Here is a 24,372-nt window from a genome sequence, read left to right as displayed (position 1 = left end):
AATGAGGGAATCCCTTTGCATCTGCGCCCCCACCGAGTTATAGATGGTGCTGCAGACGTAAAGAAGCTGTCAGGAGGCGTACTGGCAGTGCGCCACCTAAAAGGTGGTGCACGGTCAGTGCGCCCCCTGGTGGCAGTCCTCTGAACAGGGAAACTATGGACCCACAGACATCCCCTTGCAGGCCGGTTGCAATCTGCACAGTGAAACACAGAGTAGCTGCTTCAAACCCTCTCCATTTTTCACTTGCATGGAAGCAGCACATTCAATGTAATATGGCGCACTTCCTCTTTTAAGATGCGCCGTGGCACAAACAAACAAAGTGTGCCCTAAGTGTAATAGGGCCCCTGGGGTTCATGGCACACACACCCACCTCCCACCACTAGCTTTCACCTATCACCTCCTCTCTCCCCTGTCTGCATCATCCTCTGTCTCTGATATCTCCCTCTCTGGTGCTCTATCACCACTAGCAACTCATGGCCCTGCAAACCCTGGGGCACATTTATCAATCTTACACGCAGTGCAAAGCAGCAAACCACCTTGCTGCGCTGTGTGAAAGGGAAAAGGCAGTAATGCGCCATAATCAACATTATATGGCGCATTCCTATCCTTTCCCGTTGGTGGTGCGCTTTTGCCTGCCTAGCGCCAACGCAGACTCCCCTGTGACGTGGTGCACGGGTGGCTGCATTGTAGGGTGGAATGTTTTTGTGCAGAAAGGGGGACCTTCCTGCACAAAAACAATCCTGAGAGGCATTTTCCTCTTTCTACGTGTGCTGCATCCTGCAGCACACGTAGAAAGAGGAAAATACGAGGAGAAATTAATATATTTCTCCTCATTACGCCTCACCTAGGGAGACGTAGAATTTTGACACATTCCCATGGGTGAATGTGTGGCAACACCCTCACTGCATTGTTGGAACGCCTCCCTGGGGCAGAGTAACGGAACGCAACAATTTGCCTTGCCTTGCATTAATTACTCTTGATTTAACAAGGTGGTGTTGCGTGGCGTTTGCGTGGCTTGATAAATCTCACTAAGATTTTGCGTCGCACTCGCACCCTGTTTTGCAGCACAAGGGTGACACAAACTCTTGATAAATATGCCCCCTAGTGTTCATGGCATAAGTACCCACCTACCATCACTAGTTCTCATTTGTCCATCACCTCCTCTCTTCCACGTCTGCATCATCTACTGTTTCTGTCTCAACTCTATGGTTCTCCCCAGGATCCGTGACACCGGTCACTGACTCTATGAACCACTGTTGAAGACCACCGTTTACCTCGATTCCATGCTTGACTTCCGTAATCAAGCTGACGGATGAGGCTCCGCCTGTCCTCCCATGGGATCTCAGGCGATCTCCAAGGGGTTTCAGACCCTTCCCCAAATACTTCAAGGATTCCAGGAAGCAGGACGTCGCTGGTGGCTGGCTGACGTTGATGTTAATCACTGTGGGCTTAGAGCAGTCGCTGGTCACCTCAACCCCGTTCACTTTTATAACGTTGGAAGCCATGGTGCTCTCCTGGATGGAGAAAGATTATGAGATCAGACAAATGTTCATCACTTGGCAGAAATTAAAACCAAGACCAATGGAGGTGAAAATCCAACCGAAGGTCGCTCAGACACTTAGGGAATCTGCTAAATCTCAGCCAATGTCAGGTAAGACCTGCTTACAGGGATTGAAGTGGTACAGAAACAGCAGGCACACTTTGTACCCAGGGGTGGGGATGAGGCAGGGGGGTGATGGGTGGAGACACGGGGTTGGTAAAAAATTGATGACTGTGCACATGGGTCGTCTAGCCTGGCTAATCTACAAGGGCACGTGAAATGATGAAATACTGAGCTTTACATACTATCAGATTGTAAAATAACGAGGTGAGCTTTAACGACAAAAAGAAAGGAAGTGACACAGTGAAAGCGGTTGTCAAAGATAGTGGAACTTCACAGTAGTAAAATCAAAGTAGAGAAACTAGGCTTCCATAACTTCCAACACACTTTAACCTCTACCAGGGGGCACCGGCGTAGCTTCCGGGGACTGTTTTGCGGTGCTACACCCTGCTAATAAATGATTATTTAATACATAGTTGGGCACAGGAGGTTTCAGTTGGGCATGGTAAGAAGTCTGTTCGATTTCACCTGAGATTTTTAAATACTCAGAAAAAAACACACACACACTCTTTCTCTGTTTTGAAGGTCTTAAAACATGGTTATGTTTAGGGGTGTGCAATAAATTCTGCTCCGCCGGCAGAGATTGCAGAGTTTTGGCCACTCCGCGTTACGCAAATCCACCAACTGCCATGTGGCGGAGTTTCTTCTTATGCGTGGCTCACGAACGATAAGTTGGCAAGCTGGAGCAAGAATTGGCGTTCCCCAGCGTGATGTTAGGGCATTAGGAAGGCATCTTGAGAGATTTTCCCATGGTGGGTGGTCATGACCATCCACGTTGGGAAATCTGCCGCTCAAGTAGAAATTCGACTCGAGCCACAGCAAAACCAACTTTAGCAGCAACGTCCTCTGGCATGCTGAATGGTGCAGTTCACACTGATTTCTCAGCACAGAACAAGCTCCCGGAGCTAAAAATCAGTGTGGCCAGTGCGCCGATTTTCACCCGCTCGTGGAACTCTGCACAATCTTGCTGAGTTTTTACGTAACTCTGCCCAATTCCACTGAGTGAAACTCCATGAGTTCCGCCCACCCCTAGTTACTTTTGACAATACTGTTATTTAAGTACCCCTCACAATCTGCACTCCTTTCCCTTTTCACTGGCCCTAATGCCCCCTTCATGCCCGGTTTCCCACATAATGATTAACATGATATTCCAGCATGATTGTCAGACAATCTGAAGTTCCCACTGTCCGAATCTTACTGACCAAGTAATAGCCCTGGCAATGGGGAAGGGGGTGACTGAGCACAAAGGAAGATCTCTTCCCTTACCATCAGTCTCTCTTTTTCTTTCTCTCTCCCTCCCTTCTCCCCCTGTTGAACTAGAAATTCTGGCTCTGACCTCCCATGCCCCCCTTCCTCTTGCGTTTACCAGAAGATTACAATTATTTACACAACGTCACAAGAGTGCATAGTGGCAATTACTAAATCCTCAGAGTTTTTGGCCTATCAAGAACCCAAAGCTCAAGAGGTTCTTTCCCCAGGATCACAAACTTTTGTTAGCTGGAGAACCTGAGATTAGAAACAAGGTCTCATGGATCCAACCTTAGCAACTTTCACTCTGAAAGAGCCACCTTCTGAGAGACGTAACAGGAAGTGATGTAATGTGATGATGCCCCTTTCACATTGTGCTCATAGCCCATGTGTAAGTGGTTAGAGTATAGACTAGTACCATCACCATCAGAAGAGGGGGCAAGAAGTAACAAAGGGGTCTAATCTAATTTAATACATTTACAAAACAAATCTGCCTTTTTTTTACTACTAACAATGAGGTAGCTGACAAGTAAATGCCAGTAGAGGGCTCCAGATGAGCCTACTTCACTTACCATGACATTGAGGAAGGAAGACATTAGGGGTGGGTGGAAAATTCCACTCTGCCAGCAGAGTTCGCAGTTTTGCCTGCCAGTGTTCCGCTTGGAGCATTGATTTCTGGCAAAACTTCCACTAACAGCCATGTGGTGGACTTTTTTCTCATACGCAGCTCGCCAACGTTAAGATGGCGAGTGCGAGCAAGAGTTTGCATCCCCTACTGCGATTTTTGGGTGTGACAATTCCTCCCAGCAGGATTTCTCAACACGGGCAGTCGCAGCAGGTCATGACCATTCGGGTTTAGAATGCGTCCCCTCGAGTAAAAAATCTACTTGAGCAGCAGGAAGAAGCAGCGCCCTCTGGCGCACCGCGTGGTGCCTTTCGTGCTGATTTTACAGCGTGGAACAAACACATGGGGCTAAAAATCAGTGCGGGTAGCATGACGTGCCCGAATTCAGCTCACCCACAGAAGTCCGCAGAATCTCACAGAGTTTTTATGTAACTCCCCGAGTTCGGTCCAGGCCTAGCAGACATTCATAGTCCGTGGCCCGACTTAAAGGATTGAATGAAGGTAGATTTAACTGGGAAACTAGAGGCTTTAAGTTATGCTCTGCCTGCTACACAAAGGCCCTTTTTAGTGCTGTGCATGCCACACCACTGAGGCCAAAGACATTTTCTTGAAAACCGGTAATTCTTCCACTTTGATCCATGTTTACATTTGTTTAATGCTATGAATGATAAAAGAGTATTTAGGGATTTTACGAATGTATGTCTATGTTCAGTGAAGTTATGTTAGATTATGCTGTGATGTGCCATAATACATTATCCTGCGTTACGGCATACCCTTTCAGCAGTGCAATTTGTCTTTAGGTATTTTGGCATCTGGGCAGTGTGTCTATAAACTACAGTTATGCAATTCATTGGAACTCACCCTCTAGTTAGGAATATTTCCATCCTGACTGATTGTATACTGTAAACCATATGATAAAACTCTTCTTGAATTAGTCAGGAATAGTCCATTGTTATGTACTAATTGTAATTGCAGTGATATAGCACTTAATACTGTTGATAAAATACCAATTCCCTCGGTGGAGTGTAGCTTGCAACTATGTAGAGTGTGTTTGTTTATCAGGTGTAGGGTTGTAGTTCAGCCTATGTGGGGGTGTTTTTGTGCGTTATTATAAGTTATGCTCTGCTTGTGCTGTATGTCACTGTAACTCAGCATATAAGGGACCAAAAAGGTTGAGCAAGTAGGTGAGAATGACTCCAGAGCACACCCTAATTAATGGGGTAAAAGTTGTGGGGGGTCAATCCTCTCACTTTGGGCATTTTTAAGGAGGCAAAAGTCTTCAGCCGCACTCAACTCAGGCTTTGAGGGCTGGGGGGGTGCTGAGAGTGTACTATGGTACTTCTAGGGTTCTCCCACACCTAACACTAAACTCAAGTTTAAGCTGCCACTGTACCCCCAATAACCGCAAAGGCAGAAGTCTGGTAGGATAAAAGCGGAGTCTTTCAGTCGCTAGACAGTGGATCCACAAGAATTGTCTTGCCATCCTCTTTTCTTCCTTTGAAATGCGCCCCCGGTGTCATATGTGAACCCCAGCTGAGCTAACAGCATCAAAGATCTAGTAGTTGCTGTAGGCACTAGCCTGTCCTTGGATTTGCTGGTGAAAGATGGAGTCAAAACCTCTCTCCATATGTTGACACATCCAAGAAAGAGCTTTCTTTATTGTCAAATACTTCCACATGTAGAGACAATCTTTGTGCTTCCGCTCTCTAAGTTGGATGTGCCAAGGATTTCAACTTGAGTCACCTGCAAGGTAAAGAGGACATTACCTTGGGGCATCCTGGAGCCTGTGCATAGACTCTAAAGGATTGAGACCTGAGCTAAACCTGCTCCTATGATACCTTCCTTGGGGCCACCCCTCAACTCATCTGGACATGATCTGCACTGCCTATCATTTGGCACACAGAGATAACAGGGCAATTGATGGTAAAATGCCACATTAGCTGCAAAACAGATTGTGGGTGTACAGAAGGAGTCTGGACACTTAGAGATGACAATTGACAATCTTCCCTCCCAGAAACTTCACCTTCCAGGGTCCTCATTTGCTCTTCAATCAGCTGAACTTTGGAATTCGGGAACAACAAGCCTCAGGAAACAAAATGGCAATTCATCCTTCAGAAGAGAGTTCACAGCCCGGCTGTTCCTTCCCCTTAATCAGTGACTTTCAAACGATAAGACACAAGTCTGGTACTTTTTCCATCTGTTTATCTTGCCCAAGTCTTCACACAGCTCACTGGCAAAGGATGATGGCCAGACGGTGCTGCCATTGGCCTCCTGCTCTGGTCTCAGGGCTCATTGCCATCCAGCCTGGACCTCTCAGCTATCACAAGGATCTTCCCACATCAGCCCCAGCTTCTCTTCAACTATTGGGTCTGGCTTAGAGACAGCTTCAACTACCTCTCCAGTGTACGTCTTCCAAACAAATGGGTCAGCCCCCTCTTTAACTGTCATTCACATTTTGTTTCCACCCATCACTTCATACACCACGTGGTAATTGGTCAGACGAGATCATCTATTGGCTGTCTTGGACTGCAAATGACAGCATTTTGACTGATCACATGTGCACAGTGACCTGAAAAAAGAGGGTACTTCAGTTCCGGTGTGCCTGGGCTGCTGGGCCACTGTTTTATTTTCACATTTTAGGCCTGGTTCTTGTTAAATTACCTCTGGTACAGATCTCTTGCTTACAATATACACACAGTGGACCAGCCCTTTCCACCATTGGCTTTCTTCAGCCATCCTCTTTCAGCTGTTAGCTGAGGAACTTGGTCCTGGTTCATAAAGGTAAACTTACACCTTTGCATCAGTTTACACTTGTTGTAGTAACTTTACTACTACTTTTGTGTTCACAAAGTGCAAGTGTCACTTTACTTCTAGTATACACTAGTAGTATAAAATTACACTTGTAGTTTGTGAATACAAAACCAGTTGTACACTTACTACAAAGCACTGATTCACAAGTACACTTTGGAGTAACTTTACACGTGCCGTAGTAAGTTCACTAGTGTTTTCATATTCACAAATTGCGTGTGTAATTTTACTGGTAGTAATTTTACTAGTACTAATATTACACCCGTAGGCCCTGATTCACAAAGGTAAACTTACACTTTTCTATAACTTTACTACTGTTAGGTATTCACAAACTACAGGCGGAGTTCTATGACTGCGTTTCCTTTCACTTATGTGTGCGGAGGGCTCAGCCCCAGTTGCCGAGGTTGTGGAGAACTCTGCACACATGAGTACAGGGAGTGCGGAGTCGTGAAACTCTGCGCGTATTTTGTGAGTACCTAGAAGTAGTAAACATACAGAAAGGTGTAAGTTTACCTTTGTGAGTACCACTCTTTGTTTGTGAATACCAAAAGGTAGTAAAGTTACTATAGCAAGTGTAAACGTACACAAAGTGTAAATTTACTTTAGTGAATCAGGCCCTTTGTTGTGAATGTCTTTGTGAATCAGGCCCTTTGTTTGTGAATGCCTTTGTGAATCAGCCCTTTGTTTGTGAATGCCTTTGTGAATCAGACCCTTTGTTGTGAATGCCTTTGTGAATCAGACCCTTTGTTGTGAAGGCCTTTGTGAATCAGACCCTTTGTTTGTGAATGCCCTTTTGAATCAAGCCCTTTGTTTGTGAATGCCTTTGTGAATCAGACCCTTTGTTTGTGAACGCCTTTGTGAATCAGAACCATTGTTTGTGAATGCCTTTGTGAATCAGACCCTTTGTTTGTGAATGCCTTTGTGAATCAGTCCTTTGTTTGTTAATGCCTTTCTAAATCAGACCCATTGTTTGTGAATGCCTTTCTGAATCAGGCCCTTTGTTAGTCAACTCTGTGCTCAGCTCGTGGGGTATTCATCTTGCATCTATTCCATGACTGGTGGGGTGTGCCCCTCCCCTCCACTCTGCTGCTGGTATGGATCTGCATAAGGGGTTCTGCTAAAACTATAACCTCCTGTCCATCCTGCTGGCTTCCACCTGTGTGTCTCAGTGATGTGCTAACACTGCAGGCTTTAATATGTTAGAATCAGACCTGTGGGTTCTGTATCCCCCCAGGGCGCTCATCATTTAGCTGAAGTCTTCCCCGCCCATGCCTACATCCTTTGTGCATCCACCATACATGCTTATCTGTCCACATCCCTCATGTATCCGCAGCCAATGCCCTCATCCTTGCTGCATCCACCATACGTGCTTATCTGTCCTCATCCCTCATGTATCCACAGCCAATGCCCTCATCCTTGGTGCATCTATCATACCTGCTTATCTGTCCACATCCCACATGTATCCGCAGCCAATGCCCTCATCCTTGCTACATCCACCAAACGTGCTTATCTGTCCACATCCCTCATGTATCTGCAGCCAATGGCCTCATCCTTGGTGCATCCACCATACCTGCTTATCTGTCCACATCCCTCCTGTATCCTTAGTTAAAGCCCTCATCCTTGGTGCATCCACCATATCTGCTTTTCTGTCCACATCCCTCATGAGTCCTCAGCCCATGCCCTCATCCTTGCTGCATCCACCATACCTGCTTATCTGTCCACATCCCTCATGTATCTGCAGCCAATGGCCTCATCCTTGGTGCATCCACCCTGCGTGTTCATCTATCCACATCCCTCATGTATCATTAGCCAAAGCCTTCCTCCTCGATGCATCCACCATACGTTATCTGTCCACATCCCTCATGTATCCGCAGCCAATGCCTTCATCCTTGGTGCATCCACCATACCTGCTTATCTGTCCACATCCCTCATGTATCCGCGGCCAATTCCCTCTTCCTTGGTGCATCCACCATACCTGCTTATCTGCCCACATCCCTCATGAATCCTTAGCTAAAGCCTTCATCCTTGGTGCATCCACCATACCTGCTTATCTGTCCTCATCCCTCATGTATCTGCAGCCAATGCCCTCATCCTTGGTGCATCCACCATACCTGCTTATCTGTCCACATCCCTCATGTATCTGCAGCCAATGCCCTCATCCTTGGTGCATCCACCATACCTGCTTATCTGTCCATATCCCTCATGTATCCTCAGCCAGTGCCCTCATCCTTGGTGCATCCACCATACCTGCTTATCTGTCCTCATCCCTCATGTATCTGCCGCCCATGCCCTCATCCTTGGTGCATCCACCACATCCCTCATGTATCCGTGGCCAATGCCCTCATCCTTGGGGCATCCACCATACCTGCTTATCTGTCCACATCCCACATATATCCGCAGCCAATGCCCTCATCCTTGGTGCATCCACCATACCTGCTTATCTGTCCTCATCCCTCATGTATCATCGGCCAATGCCCTCATCCTTGGTGCATCCACCAAACGTGCTTATCTGTGCACATCCCTCATGTATCCACAGCCAATGCCCTCATCCTTGGTGCATCTATCATACCTGCTTATCTGTCCACATCCCACATGTATCCGCAGCCAATGCCCTCATCCTTGCTACATCCACCAAACGTGCTTATCTGTCCATATCCCTCATTTATCCGCAGCCAATGCCCTCATCCCTGGTGCATCCACCATACCTGGTTTTCTGTCCACATCCCTCATGTATCATTAGCCAAAGCCCTCATCCTTGGTGCATCCACCATACCTGCTTATCTGTCCACATCCCTCATGTATCCGCAGCCAATGCCCTCATCCTTGCTGCATCCACCCTACGTGTTCATCTATCCACATCCCTCATGTATCATTAGCCAAAGCCTTCCTCCTTGGTGCATCCACCATACGTTGTTATCTGTCCACATCCCTCATGTATCCGCAGCCAATGCCCTCATCCTTGGTGCATCCACCATACCTGCTTATCTGTCCACATCCCTCATATATCTGCGGCCAATGCCCTCATCCCTGGTGCATCCACCATACCTGCTTATCTATCCACATCCCTCATGTATCCGCGGCCCATGCCCTCATCCTTGCTGCATCCACCACATCCCTCATGTATCCTTAGTTAAAGCCCTCATCCTTGGTGCATCCACCATACCTGCTTATCTGTCCACATCCCTCATGTATCTGCAGCCAATGCCCTCATCCTTGGTGCATCCACCATACCTGCTTATCTGTCCACATCCCTCATGTATCCGCGGCCCATGCCCTCATCCCTGGTGCATCCACCATACCTGCTTATCTATCCACATCCCTCATGTATCCGCGGCCCATGCCCTCATCCTTGCTGCATCCACCATACCTGCTCATCTGTCCACATCCCTCATGTATCCTTAGCTAAAGCCCTCATCCTTGGTGCATCCACCAGACCTGCTTATCTGTCCACATCCCTCATGTATCCTTAGCTAAAGCCCTCATCCTTGCTGCATCCACCAGACCTGCTTATCTGTCCACCAGACCCAGCGAGGGGCACAAGAGTCCTGTAGCACCCCTAGAGCTCCTCACAGAGGTCCCTGTGCCTCATGTGCCATCAGGATGTGCCACTGAAGCACAACAGCCTTACCCCGGCCGACGGTGAAGGGGTTAACAGGAGCCGGGCTGGAGTTTATGGGCGAAGTGAAGAAGCCATTAGAGGAAGAGGCCTGGACTTTGGACAGGAGGGGCAGAGACATTACACAAGCTGCAGCTCTGCAAACTCAATAAAGACAGCATCCCTGATAAGAGAGCCTGTCTGTGCCAGGATGCACTAGGGGTGGGGCACAGTAGAGCTGGGAATAGAATGTGAGAGGTGGCAGAATGAGGGAAGAATGGAAGCATGAATGAGAGTAAACATGTAGCAGCAACAAGGAGAGAAAAGAAACAAGCACTGGCAATGCTAATATGTCTGGCTTTAAATGGGAGTGTCCCTCAGTCAATGAGAGGATTAGGCTTTCAATAAGTCATCATACATGCACTCTGTCGCTCATCTTAGCACTCATTCATCTACCTACTGACTCCCTCTTGCGTTCATCCACTTATACAACCCTAATAAACTAACCCACAAACTAAAAAAACAGGCTTATACCACAGTGTGATAATAATCTACCGTTAAAACCTATTGCCATTAACGCACATTTTTCATAATAAGTTAGTATGGCCTACTGGCTTTTTCATGCTGGTTTATTAAAAAGAGATCAGACCTATGCCTTCGGACCCAGTGTTGGCCAGAGAACCAATCAGGCCAAAATACTAATAACGCAACAGAGCGCCCTCTTCATCAAACTCTGGAGTGGCCTCCCCCTCATTTAGAGATAGGTGGACCTGAAGCTTCCTGTCAGCGGACCCGGTGCACCCTTGCAGGTTTGAAAGCTTCCTCGGAAGCTCGATGAAGTAGGAGTCGAGAAGGGCATCACACTGCCTGCCCTATTTAGGGTGGATGGTTTAGGGTCCATTTTTAGGTCTGGCGTAGACAGTGCATGCGCTGTCTCTTTGAGACATGTTGTATACTGTTAGCGGGCTTGGAGGCCGCCCACTGCTTACCATTGCTTGGCATGAGAGCCACTCCCAATCGCTTGCTTCGTGCTGGTCGGCTCTGCGGTCGGCACCTCCCTCTTCTTGCATATGACCCTGCCTTGGAGCATGGACCAAGTACTCGCGTCCTTACACTGTTCGCACGTTTGTGAGCTACTTTTTTCTTTTTGTTGAGTCACTCTACAGCGTGCATCTTTCGTAGCTGGTTCTCTTGTCTGCTCCACCCTGTTGTCTATGTTTGCTTGTTCGCTCTCCCTTCCTGCCTCCCATTGTCCCGCCCCCATCTAGCACGATAGAAGAGCTGAGAGGCCAGATGCCTTACCCCATCCTCTGATTTTCGTTTTCATTGCATCTTTGATATAGCGCACACTCCACCCAAAGGTGTTGGAGCGCTATACACAAGGACACATTCATTTTGTGTAGGCATGGGAAGATAAACTGATTTGCCCAGAATCACAGGATGCTGAGCTGATGCTGAGATTTGAACCAGGTTCCCCAGCTCCGAAGTCGGCAGCTTTGGATGTTATGACACATCATCTACCCTGGTTTGCTTGCAGATATCAGATGACAGATAAACATGTTAACATTAATGACAGTATTTACTTGCATTTGAATCTATCCACTCCTGCCCTGACCCTCTTTCTTCTTCAAGCCATCCACCACCCCGTCCACTCCATATATTTCCACTCCATGCCACACAATGCCACTACACATAATTCTCCCCCACTTCATGTCACATAATCACATTTCACATGATTCAACTCCACATAATTCAATACAATGCCACACAAATAAGTGTGATGCAATTCCAAAATACATAAATCCAACTGACAGAACACGTTTCAACGTCTCACAATTCCACACCACTCAATTTAACTCCACACAATTCCACTCCACATCATTCCACTCCATGCCACATAATTACAATCCAACAAATTCAACTCCACATATTTCTACTCTGCTTCATGCCACATAATTCCACTTCACATAATAACACTCCACAGAACATAATTCCACTCCAATCCACATAATTACACTCCATGCAACACAATTCAACTCCAGATAATTCAATGACACATACATCCATGCCACATAATTACACTCCACACATATTTATTCAGCTCCAAAACACATAATTACACACCCCAAAATTCAACTGCCACATAATTTCATTCCATATAATTTCACTGCACACCATGCCACATAATTCCACACAGCGCCACACAATTCCACACAATGCAATTACACTCCACATTAAACTCCTCATAATAACACTTCACTCCATGGAGAATGGTTAGAGCGGCACGCCCTGATGCAGAGATCTGGCCTGGGACCAGGGTTCAATTCTTGCCTCAGGCGGGTCTTGGGCTCAATTCCCTTGGATCAGATAATTCTTGCCTCGGTGCCTAATCTAATTAATGTGTCCCACTCTGTAACTCTGGCCAATAGCTTGCTTAATCTCCACAACAGCCCTGACAGCGCTTGGATGCCTGGCTTCGCCCTGGGGGTTGCTCAGGGAAAAGCCAGGAGGGGTTCCACAGCGGTATGTGTACAGCACCTTGAGACCCTAACAGGTGAGTAGTGCGCTATACAAGTGCGAAGTTTACGTTTATGTTCCATACCACATAATTACACTCCACATAAATCCATTCCACACCACATCGCAACACCCCACATAAATACACTCCACATCATTCTACATAATTCCACTCAACTCCACACAATTACATGCCACACAATTCTGCTCTACATAATTCCAGCCCACACCATATAATTCCACACCAAACCACAACATTCCATTACAAAAACACAATTCCACTAAACAGCACATACATCCAACCCACACCATGCCACATGATTCATGACCACGCCACATAATTCCACTCCACACCTCTCCATGACACACAATACCACTCCACATAATTACATTCCATGACAGACAATTCCACTCCACATACTTCCATTACACTCATCATTGCATATTTAGTATCAACATAATTCCATTGCACACCATGCCACATAGTTTCACTACACAACTCCGTTCAAAGCCACACAATTCCATGCCACAAAATTCCACGCAATACAATCCCACAACAAACAGTTTCACCCCAACCCACATAATTATAATTCAACATCATACCACATAATCCCACTCCACTCCACGCCACTCCACACAATGCCATTCTATGTAAATCCATACCATGCAACATAATTACACTCCATTTAAGTCCACTCTGCACCGTGCCACATATTTACACTACATATATTTCAATTCCACACCACAAACACCCACTCCACTCTATAACACATTATTCTACTCCCCTCCATTCTACATTATTAAAATCTGCAAGATTCAACACTGTGCCTTGCTACATAGGTCCAGCCCACATAATTCCACTCCATCCTACATAATTAAACTCCACAAAATTAAAATCCGCTCCATGTCACATAATTCCAATCAACTTAATTCCATTCAAAGCCACATAGCTCCATGCCGCACAATTCCCCACAACACAATTTCACTCCACAAAATTCCACTCAGTGCAACACAATTCAACGCTACACAATTAATGCCACATAATTCCACACCCCACCACATAATTCCACTACACACTATATAATTCTATCCCACACCACATAATTCCACCCTACAAAACATAATTCAACCCCACAACACATAATTCCAATCCATGGCACTCCACACCACGAAGCCACACCACACAATTCCACTCCAAATTGTATAATTACAGTCCACATCATTTCAATCCACAACATACAATGATTACACTCCACAAAAGTCGACTCCAATAATTCCACTCAACACAACATTTCATGCCACACAATTCAAAGTAACGCGTTCCACCCTATACCACTTAATTCCACCTGACACCCCATAATCCCACACCACATAATTTCACTCCACACCAAATAATTCCACTCCACAGGAACAAAAGGAAACGCCAGAGCCAATCGTCTTGAAGGCAAACCCTATTGACTTTGCCAATGCTTATTTCCGTTTTTCACTGCTAGGTAAAATCTGGTGGTGAGGGACAAAAAAAAATAATGACACCCACACTCTGGGTTGGTTGCAGTTTTTTTTTTTTTATAACTTTCGCACTGCTTGAAAAATCTGCATGAAAAGTTTTTATTTTTTTTATGTTTATCCACTTTGGAATCTTCATAGTAAGTTTGTGCCAGATCCATCAAGCAGGGGCCAAGAAAAAGGGGGTCTCAAAAGTGTCATTCCCATTTTTAATTCCAATAGGAGTCTTTGGTCTTCAATACAGAAAACAACTTCTGAATAAAAATAGAGCACATTTGTCTTGTCGTTTTTGGTAAAGTGCTATTTAAAAAGGTTCTCCGGATGGGCAAAAATCTGAATTTTTTTGGGAGCTATCCAGATCGTTAATTCACAGATTTACTGCAGATTTTCAAACCCACAGAAGATTTGCAAATTCAATTAAAAAAAGAAACTGAATACAGACCTTTACTCCGTCACGCAGTGCAGATTCACAAATCCGGCAAAGGATTTGCGTATCCGCCGCTCTCGGATTTTGTGGCCATCACAGAAAAAGGTCTGTTGCTGCGACCAAGGACGTTGTTGGGAAAATAAATAGGAAAAGGGCATAAGTGGGCAGAACAAACCCACCCTGGTCCCCAGCACTATGTGGGAGGAGCCCAAAAGGACGAATAAAATTATTAACAAAAAATGATTTTTATCCCAGGATTAACTGACGTTACGCTAGCTATACAATTCTTGCACCCCCCTGGGTCCCGTGGACTGTTCTGGAACTCAGGTTTTGCAAATCCTGTAAGATAGCATTGTAAGAAGTATTTAGTGCACGACTGTAACGTCTGATTGCAGCCACACCCCATATGTGACCACTGGTCAGTGTGGTAGGATCACAGTCTGTACACAGCCGAGGTTCTGCGGCGCACTTGCTGCTGTGCACAGCCTTTGGCCATACACATCTGGGGACAGCTGCTTGCGGAAGTCTGGGCGCAGGGCCTGGCCGGAGGCCATGAATGGCGGGGGTTGGCAGCTTGCGGAGGGGAAGGTACAGACGGCCAACCCTGCTACAAATGGCTAGAGGCCATGCACTGTTCCAGGGATGCCCTGTGCCAACCTCACAACATATGGCCAGAGATTATGTGCAGCAGTGCTTGGTCATCTACAAAAGACAGGGCACAGGAATTGGCTATTGGCCAGTCACTGCTGCATACGACCGAAGGAGATATATACCTGGTATTGTCATTCATGGAGGATTAGGCGATTTATAGAGGGTAGGGCACAGGGCCTGGATGCAAGGAGCTGCAGCCAACCCTACTGCAAATAGTCAAAACACATGTGCACTAGGGGTTGGAAGCCTGCAGAATTTGGGCACTGGGGCTGCCCTTAGGCGAGGCCCTGCTGGCAAACCTCGCTGCGCACATCTGAAGGCTATGTTCAGCAGTGGCTGGCCACCTGCAGAGGACAGCGCGTAGGGCCTGCGGCCAAGCCCTCTGGCCAATCACTGCTCCGCATGGTGTTTGGACATGCGCAACATGGGTTGTCCATCACAGACATTGGGAGCAGGACCTTTGCAGAGGCCAAGCCCTGTGGTCAACCACAAACCCCACACAGATGTCTGAGTCCATGGCTTTACCAGAGACCAGACCCTGTGTTTGGCCATTCAGGAAAGGGGGCCTGGGGGACACCCACAGAATGATGGGTGCAGGCAACTCTAGGATTTGGTATATGACTTTTAAAAAAATCACTGAAAAAAACAAAAGTTAAAGTGAAGTTATAGTTAGCTTTGGGCATAACACCTCAAGTATCTTCAAAAAAACACCTCAAAAACTCTCCTAAAGAAACAAGAGTCAAAGTGCAGCTAAGGTTACAAAAGGAAACTGAAAAACCACTGAAAATTGCAAGTTATGGTTAGGAGTGCTAAGCAGCCATGCAAATCAAGACTTGCACACCCGATGCAAGGCTTATGACTTCACAATATTTATACCAATAAATAAAAACGCCTAAAAGTGAAATGTAATTAAACAACATATAATCAAACCAATGAATCAAACTTCATTCATAGTGGTTTCTGGTAGTTGTAGTGTGATGTGATGCGCAGTCTCATCCGTAAGATGCTCTACAACACGTGCATCTGTTTCATTAAGGGGGAGGTCATGAGCGTTGCATTTGATGAGCGAGTTATGTTGCGCATGGCTGTTGTGCAAGGGAGGGCCTCCATCAGATTGCAGAAATAAATAATCTTGGCAAATTAATAGGGAATTCACTAGGGACCAAGGGGCAAATGTACTGAACTTTCACACAACGCAACCAGCAAGCAAAGTTGCTGCGTTGCATGAAAGAGAGACAGCAGAAAGGCGCCGTATTTACAAAGATATTGAGCATTTTTGTTCTCAGCTTGTGACACCCGCACAAATAAATGCATTCTTTGCTTGAGAGTTGGGGGCCCTGTGTCAGGATTCCTATGCCTTTGTTGGTTTGCTCTTCATCCTTTTTTGACTAAATGGTTTTAACTTATTATTTTATCAGGAACTTGGACAGGGGCCCACTTGATGCAAATCAGTATTGCGTCTCTTCTTCCTCATGGGGACAGAGTATCTCAAACCTTGGTCATCCCTCCACCCTTTTGGCATACTGTTTTTTAGTCAGGAAATTTATGATTCACTCTGTCCCCCCCGCCTCAATCAATCAGGAATTTATAAAGCGCACTACTCACCCGTGAGGGTCTCAAGGCGCTGAGGAGAAGGGGTGGGGAGAGCGGGGGGGGGGGAGGAGGGCAGGTGCTGCTACTGCTCGAATAGCCAGATCTTGAGAACTTTCCTGAGGGTAAGGAGGTCTTTGGTCTGGCGCAGGTGGGTGGGAAGAGTGTTCCACGTTTTGGCGACAAAGTGCGAAAATGATCTACCGCCGCTTGTAGTTCTGTGGACGCGTGGGACGGTTGCGAGGGCGAGGTCAGCGGAGCAGAGATGCCGGGTCAGGTGTAGAAGAAGAGCCACCTGTTGAGGTATTCTGGTCCGGTGTTGTGCAGTGCTTTGTGAGCCGGGGTGAGGAGTTTGAAGGTGATTCTCTTGTTGACTGGGAGCCAGTGCAGGTTTCTCAGGTAGTCTGTGATGTGGAAGTGGCAGGGGATATCCAGGATGAGGCGTACGGAGGCGTTCTGGATACGTTGCAGCCTCTTCTGGAGTTTGGCCGTGTATCCTGCGTAGAGGGCTTTGCCGTAGTCCAGTTTGCTGCTTACAAGGGCTTGGGTGACTGTTCTTCTGGTTTCGGAGGGTATCCATTTGTAAATCTTTCGGAGCATGCGGAGGGTGTTGAAGCAGGAGGAAGAGATGGCGTTGACTTGCTGGGTCATGGATAGTGAGGAGTCCAGGATGAATCCTAGGTTGCGTGCTTGGTCGGTGGGAGTCGGATCGACTCTGAGAGTGGCAGGCCACCAGGAGTCATCCCATGCAGAGGGAGTGGAGTCGAAGATGAGGACTTCCGTCTTGTTGGAATTGAGTTTGAGGCGGCTGCTCTTCATCCAGTTGGCGATGGCCTTCATTCCTTCGTGGAGGTTGGTCTTGGCGGAGTCCGTGGTGAGGGAGAGGATCAGCTGGGTGTTGTCGGCGTATGAGATGATGTTGAGGTTGTGGGATCGGGCGATGTTAGCGATCGGGCCATGTAGACATTGAGGGCTGGGCTGAGGGACGAAACCCTGGGCTACGCCGCAGATGATTTCGGTGGCCTCCGAGCAGAATGAGGGGAGGCGGACTCTCTGGGTTCTGCTGGTGAGAAAGGAGGTGACCCAGTCCAGGGCTCTGTTGCAGATTCCTGCATTGCTGAGGCGTGAGCATACGGTGTGGTGGCAGATGGTGTCTAACGTGGCCAAGAGGTCCAGGAGGACGAGGGCCACGGTTTCGCCGTTTTCCAGTATGGTTCTGATGTCGTCTGTGGCAGCGATGAGGGCCGTTTCGGTACTGTGGTTGCTCTAAATCTCACTCACTAAGCTACGTCCCTTCTTTGGATGGTAGTGCCTGTGTTACAGACCGGATTGTTCTTGTGCAGGAATAGTCACCTTCCTGCACAAAAACAACCCTTACAGGTATTTTCCTCTTTCTGTGTCTGCTGAAAAATGAAAGGTGAATAGAGTGGAGAAGGAGGGAAAGACATAAATCTTGGAAGAATGAAGCATAAAGAGTTGGAAGGCAATCAAGTGCCAAGAGACAGAGAGAGATGCTGGATTGAAAGTGTGGAGTGAAAGTGGGAAATATAAAAAATTCTGAAAGATATGAGAAGCCCAAAGAGGACGTTATGTGACCAAGTGAGGTGGTGTAAAGAGGGAATAGGGCAGGATGAAAAGCTGAGTCTTCGGAGACATCAGCAGGACAAGGGGTTGGTGGGGATCTGTTGCATCCTGTTCCACAGAGAATCAGTGAACACCACATAAGAGGCAGGGGCGTAGCTTGGTCAGTATGATTAGAGGGTGTTAGCTTCAGATTTCCGGACAATCACGCTGGCACAGGATGTTAAGATACATTATCACAAGAGGGGCTTAAGGGGCAATGGAAAGAGAAAGGAATGTGGATTGATGGGTGTACTTAGTGACAGAAAGCGCATTATTTTGTGAAATAACCAACATTTTTGAAGTCCTTCCAAAGAGAGCGGGAGAGAGTGTGGGTGTGCGTTTTTGTCTGTGTGTGTAAAAAGTCCTGGTGAATTCCGACAGACACTTCACCATGCCTGACTGAGAGCACCTGTACCCAACTATTTATCACAAAATACACTTATGGGGGGGGTTAACACCCCACCTGAAACTACGCCCCTGAGAACATGTGTATTTGTAAAATCTGTATTCTCCCCACTGTCACCCCCCTCGAGCCGGGGGTGACATCTGTGAATAACAGATGTTTAATGTTACCCAAAAATGGAAGACAGCACCATTAATTATTGGTGAATAATATTTTTGTTTTTTCTTAAGAAACCTACGTATTTTCTATAATGGTAGGATCCCTCTTGTATCAGTGTGAGCTAAAATGCTCAAATAGCTTGATAACAATGCTGAAGAATGCGCCACATTACTTTCCTTTCCTTGATTCATAATTTACAGTTCCTTCGAAGCATAGTTTTGTTAACTGCTCAATTTTGTCTTCAACTGCCGCATAATTCCAATGGCTCTCCATATACCTTGCCACATGTATTATAGATGGTGTTGTAAGGATTCTATCTATTGAAACAAGACTTGTGGATTTGGGGGGGCAGCACCACCACTTGTGGGTGACTGAGTCACTCCCACAGCATCTGGTAGCTGTCGGCCTAACTCTTTCAGCTAGCTAGCAGCATCTCACCAGAAACCAAGAGTGAAGGAGATTTGTGGCAGCCTGACGCATGACACTTGGTGACCTCTCAAAGAAGTCGTGGTCGACAAATCTCACCCCTTTCTTTTGTTAACAAAGGTCTCATACACGTATGTAGGCCAAAGAAAAGATGCAGGATGGTTTCGAATACATTTACTGAAAAAACTGTAATCTACAATAAAATAAATGAGCTGCAATTATTAGGGCAATGAGACATAGGAAGAGTAGGGTTGTTATGATCAGAGAGAAGAAAATGAATAACTCAAGCATATTGGACTAACGTACGTAGGAATCCTACCTAACCCCTAACTTCTACAGAGAGCATAGCAGTGATAGCCCAATCTGTCCATGCCCAATCCGTCCACTTTTTGTGGCTTAACGCCACCTTGTAAATATGGCCCCTTCACAAGCAGCACTGTGCGTGGAAGGGGTGTGCAATGGGTGTTGCTGTGGGCGTGCCACAGCAACAACCATTGCATTTTGACGCTGCTCCAGATTTATGAGTTTACGTAAACCTGAGGCAGCACCGAAATCTAACGCCACCCCAAGGGTGGCGTTAGCATGGCGCAACGAGGAGAAATAATTGTATAATTTAATCGCCATTTAAGATTGTTTTTGTGTAGGAAGGTGTCCATTCCTGCACGAAAACAATCTCCCCCTCAACGCAGCCATCTTTGCACCTTGGCGCAAGGTTGGTGCTCGGCTCTAAATTTAGCACCGTCGCAGGGGAAAACACAGGGATGCGCCGTATTCAATAAAATACGGCGCATCCCTGCATTGTGAAAATGACGGAGCATGGTGCTGCCAATTTTGGCGCAGCGTTACGCTCAGTCATTTTCTGTTAAATATGGGCCTTAGTTCATGAGAAGAGCACCGACCCCCATTACCTGAGAACAGGGGTCTGCCTGCCGTCTTCGTGGCCGGTTGTAGAGACAGGGCTGAGGTCAGCAGTACAATGGAATCACAGCGTGGATGGGTATCCTGGCCGGAGTGACATCCCTCCCTTTCCCTGGCCTGTATGATGTTTTTAGAAGAAACATGCTTATGTTCTGTGAAATAAGCCTGACGTGAGTATGTGTGTAATTTGTTCATTAAGGGTCTTCATTTACTTAAACTTCTTTAGGCCACAACCCCAAACAGATGGTTGTTTATTGACCATGCCTGAAAGTGTATGAGGGGGTGGCTGACTGATAGGACCCTCCTCTCTTTCGTGGGAGCCCTGTTTATTTGGGGGTGCTGCCTGTCCTGAGGGAGAACTACTGCTAGCTGGGGGACTAAGCCTGAAGGAGACTGGGGTTCACTGCCTCATTGGGGGTGGGGTCTGTTTGACGGGTAGAGTGCTGCCTGAATGGGATATCAAGTTGATTAGACGGGGGTCTTCTGATGGAGGGCTGTCCTTTTTTGTGGGGTGGTGGGGAATGGGTGGCCCGGTGGGTAGGGTGACAGGTTTTAGAAAACCAACAAAACAACACATTTAGCAAACACAGAAGAAGGACTTACTTGTACATCAGCACTAGAGCAGTTAATGATTTCAATGACAGCGCTCAGCACCATATAAACAGAGGCAACTAGGCGCTATGTGACTAAATTAAATGTAGCTTTAAAAACCAGCTTCATGCATGTTAAATTGCTTTTAGATAAGGGGTGCTAACTTGCCGTTCCTTGGAACACATAAATGTGTACCTCGTTTTGTTTTCAGTTGATCCACTCTGAGAACCGGGATAGGTGTTAAATGTTCTGAAATCTGCCGGAACCTGTGCTTAATTTGTGCCAGTGGTTTCCGGTGCTCGGCACTGGCACTTAATTGTTAACACCAGCACTTATTATAGTCACCACATGGTGGCGCTGTTTGTCTAATTTTGTGATGAAGACAACAGCAGTTGTTTAATCATTCTATCTACACTAAACATGACTAATACCTGTCACCCAAAACATAAAATAACAGCTTGGGCAGGAAGTATTATTCATTTTTAATACATAAAAAGTCTGAATTGTCATTGAAAGCGCTGACAACGGGGGGTGCAAACTGCAGTAGTCTCCTGACTAGGGCTTTGGCACTTATTTCATTTCTAAATGAAGTACTGGCCGGACAGCTGTTGAAAACCAGGACTGGCCCGGCACATCCGGGACCCCAGTCACCCTACTGGTAGGGGCTAAGGCCTGTAAAGGTCAGGAGTTGGGGTTATGTTTGGACGATGGGGGTGTAGGGTGAGTACTGCCTGATACAGATGCTTCCACCATAGAATGGAGAGGGGGTGAAAGGGAAAGGACAGGAGGGAGAGAAGATGGAAGGGTAAAAAATTAAATATGGTTGGTAGAAAGAAGGAAGCGGGCACTGAGGGAGTGACGTTGGGCCCGAAGGTGGTAGGTAGGGTGGGGAGGGGCAAAGCGGGGGAAGAGAGAATGAAAGAAAGAGGAGGGATGGAGAAAAGAATGATGGAGAGCGGGAGAATGAAGGTATGGATAGGAGGGTGGAGAGGTGGCAAAAGTAAGCCAGGAAAGGGGAGTACTTAATTTGAGCAGGTGGTTTTCCGGTGCTCGGCAACGGCACTTAGTTGTCAACACCAGCACTTGTGACAGTCCGCCACATGGTGGCGCGGTATGGATGATTCTTTTTTTGATGAACACAACAGTTATTTAATAATTCTATATACTTAAAAAAATGACTAATACCTGCCGCGGTCTCCTGACAAGGGCCCCGCACCCATTGCTTTAAAAATGAAGTAGTGAGGAGGAGAGGGGGGAGCGAAGGAGGCAGGAAGGGAGGGAGCGAGCAGGGAGAGAAGGAAAATGGAAGGAATGGAGAAAGTGGAGCAAATAATGAAGGGGAGGAAGCGAGGAAGATGAAAGGAAGGAAGGAAACAACACGATGAGGGGAATGGAACACACCTGTGACGCACTAGGAAAAATGAAACCACTGGAGAACGCACATTAAGAGAAGAACAAAAGGTGGGTGACGGACAAAAGACACCCCGAAGCGTCAGAACGGGGGAGAACACAAAAGGATAGAAAGAGTTGAAAGGAGGGACCCGAGAGCTGGAGGAGTGAAGGGGCGCATGGAAGAGACCCCGGACCATCCACAGAGCCAAAGTGAGGGTGACCTGCATCACTCAGACTGACAGGCGCTATAACCACAAGGCGCAGTGTCACTCCGTTTATCGACATACAACGGCTGAAAGTCCGAGTCACCATCCTCGCCAGGGCTGCGGTCCGGTCTACAGGTGACAGACAGTCTATGCAGCAGGCGCTGAACCCACTGAGGTGTCCTCACAGCCAGCCTCCCACTCTGTGCCTGCTGAGGGGGCAGGGGGTGGGTGGGGCACCTACCTCCCGAGGAGCGGATGAGTCCATGCCCGCGGCCCGGGCACCAAGCGAGTGGATGAACCTTCCCTGGCACTGCCAGCCTGCGATCTGATAGATCAGTAGGAGGGCAGGGGAGAGACTCACCGGGCCTGGGGTGGAGCCCGCACCTTGCCCCCCCCCCCTCCCTTTAAACCAACACCTCACCCAGGTCAGGAAATCACCGGTGCCCGGGGAAGGATGCCAGGCTGGGTGGACGTGAGAGGACTGGGCGCTGAAGGGTTAAAGCCACGCAGGCCACGCCCCCTGACAGATGCTGGTGCTTTCTGCTGCATCCAAGGGCCGGGCTCCTGCATCTGACAGGGCCTTGTTTACTTAGGAGGAGACTTCATCATATCAACACATCTAGAATACACAGCTAGCACGGTGACTGACAGCTCACCTGACGTCAGGTGAGCCAGGGGCATCTTAAGCATTTCATGAGCCCTGGGCCAAAAGTATTTTAGGGGCCCCTGTTCGAACAGGTCTGAATTCATGACCCAGTTCCTCCTCTTTCCTGCCCTCTTTCCCAGGTCACTGACAGTGACAGACACTGGTCCAAATTCTACGTGTTTACATCTAGTAATCAGGGATAGTGACCTGTGTTTTCAATATTGTAACTCAACAGCAGCAGCTCAGTAATGTTACTGCAAATAATCTCTGTGACCCCCCCCCCCCCATTTCTCATATGTGATGTCCTGTTTTGATCTAAAAGAAACTTTGTTTATGGATGTTGGTGAAAAATGTAAGCATTTCACTGCAAAATGTCTCTTATAGACTCACACACCCCCCACAATAAAACATAAATTAAATGAAAAGTTATTTGAAACAATCTGTTAAAGAATTATTCAAGGTCATCAGGACAAGGCTTTCTCCAGAAACAGGTAAAAACAGTCTCGTCCACCTACTTGCACCCCCTACGCATGCGTAAGATCTTCTGGTGGCTCCCAATGCGACATCATACGGAGCGTCACTCAGCAGGCTGGACTAAGGGAACACTCTTTAGGTAGGAATCACTGCACCTCCTGAAGAGACCACAGTCCACCAACAGAGCAGACACCTGTGATCAGCCTCCCTCTTCCTCGCAGACAACCCGCTGATCCGTGGAATTAACAGCGGAGAAAACGCTCCTTCTCTCACCTGGCGGCCCAAGCCTGGAACGACCTTCCCCTGCACCTTAGACGCGCCGCATCGCTCCAGGAATTCAGAAAAGGACTCAAGACATGGCTGTTCGAATGAACAGAGCACTGCAAAGCAGGTAGCAACTCCAGCGCCTTGAAAGCTTCACAGGTGATTTGCTACGCTTTATAAATCCTGATTGATTGATTGAACAGACTTTGGTTTAACTTAACTTTTAGGGTAGGCTAAACAAAATGGATAGTTATGAATCAACGCCTGAAAGCATTCTTATAAAAACAATTATAGACTGTCAGCCACACCTGTGATTGAAACCGTGCCCTACATTCACTGAAGCACCAAGAGCCAGATGGGCAGACCTACCCTGTTTCCTTCACGGCTCTGCAACCTGAGGACCTTGTATGCATGCAATCACAGCCCGGCTTTTAAAGCTGAGCACCAACATAGCAGCTGGGGGTGAAAAAAGTCCCACAAATGGAAAAACTCTGCAACCTTTTAAAAAAAATGCAAGCAGACCAGTTGGCAAATGTGTCAACAACAACCCAGGGCCCTTAACATGGGTCTTATGTTGCACACCAGATGTGAGCATTTCACGATAGGACACTTTAAATATCTGTGGCTTGTACAAGGTATTTTC

General features: G+C 47.1%; 1 protein-coding gene across 1 annotated transcript in view; it reads right to left on the bottom strand.

The window, feature by feature from the left end:
* Window positions 1-22,705, bottom strand: part of LOC138293711 (transmembrane protein 176B-like) — a 53,222-nt gene extending 30,517 nt beyond the window's left edge. The window contains exons 1-2 of the mRNA XM_069233035.1: window positions 22,587-22,705; window positions 1,275-1,514 (exon numbers count right to left, since the gene is read on the bottom strand). Coding sequence (XP_069089136.1) covers window positions 1,275-1,514; window positions 22,587-22,610 — 264 coding nt within the window. The 5' untranslated portion in view covers window positions 22,611-22,705. The remainder of the gene's footprint in view (window positions 1-1,274; window positions 1,515-22,586) is intronic.
* Window positions 22,706-24,372: the final 1,667 nt, after the last annotated feature.

Source organism: Pleurodeles waltl, chromosome 4_2 (assembly GCF_031143425.1).
Source record: "Pleurodeles waltl isolate 20211129_DDA chromosome 4_2, aPleWal1.hap1.20221129, whole genome shotgun sequence".
Taxonomy (NCBI): Eukaryota; Metazoa; Chordata; class Amphibia; order Caudata; family Salamandridae; genus Pleurodeles; species Pleurodeles waltl.
The sequence above is the reverse complement of the archived record's forward strand: the minus strand, read 5'-3'. Positions and strand labels throughout refer to the sequence as shown.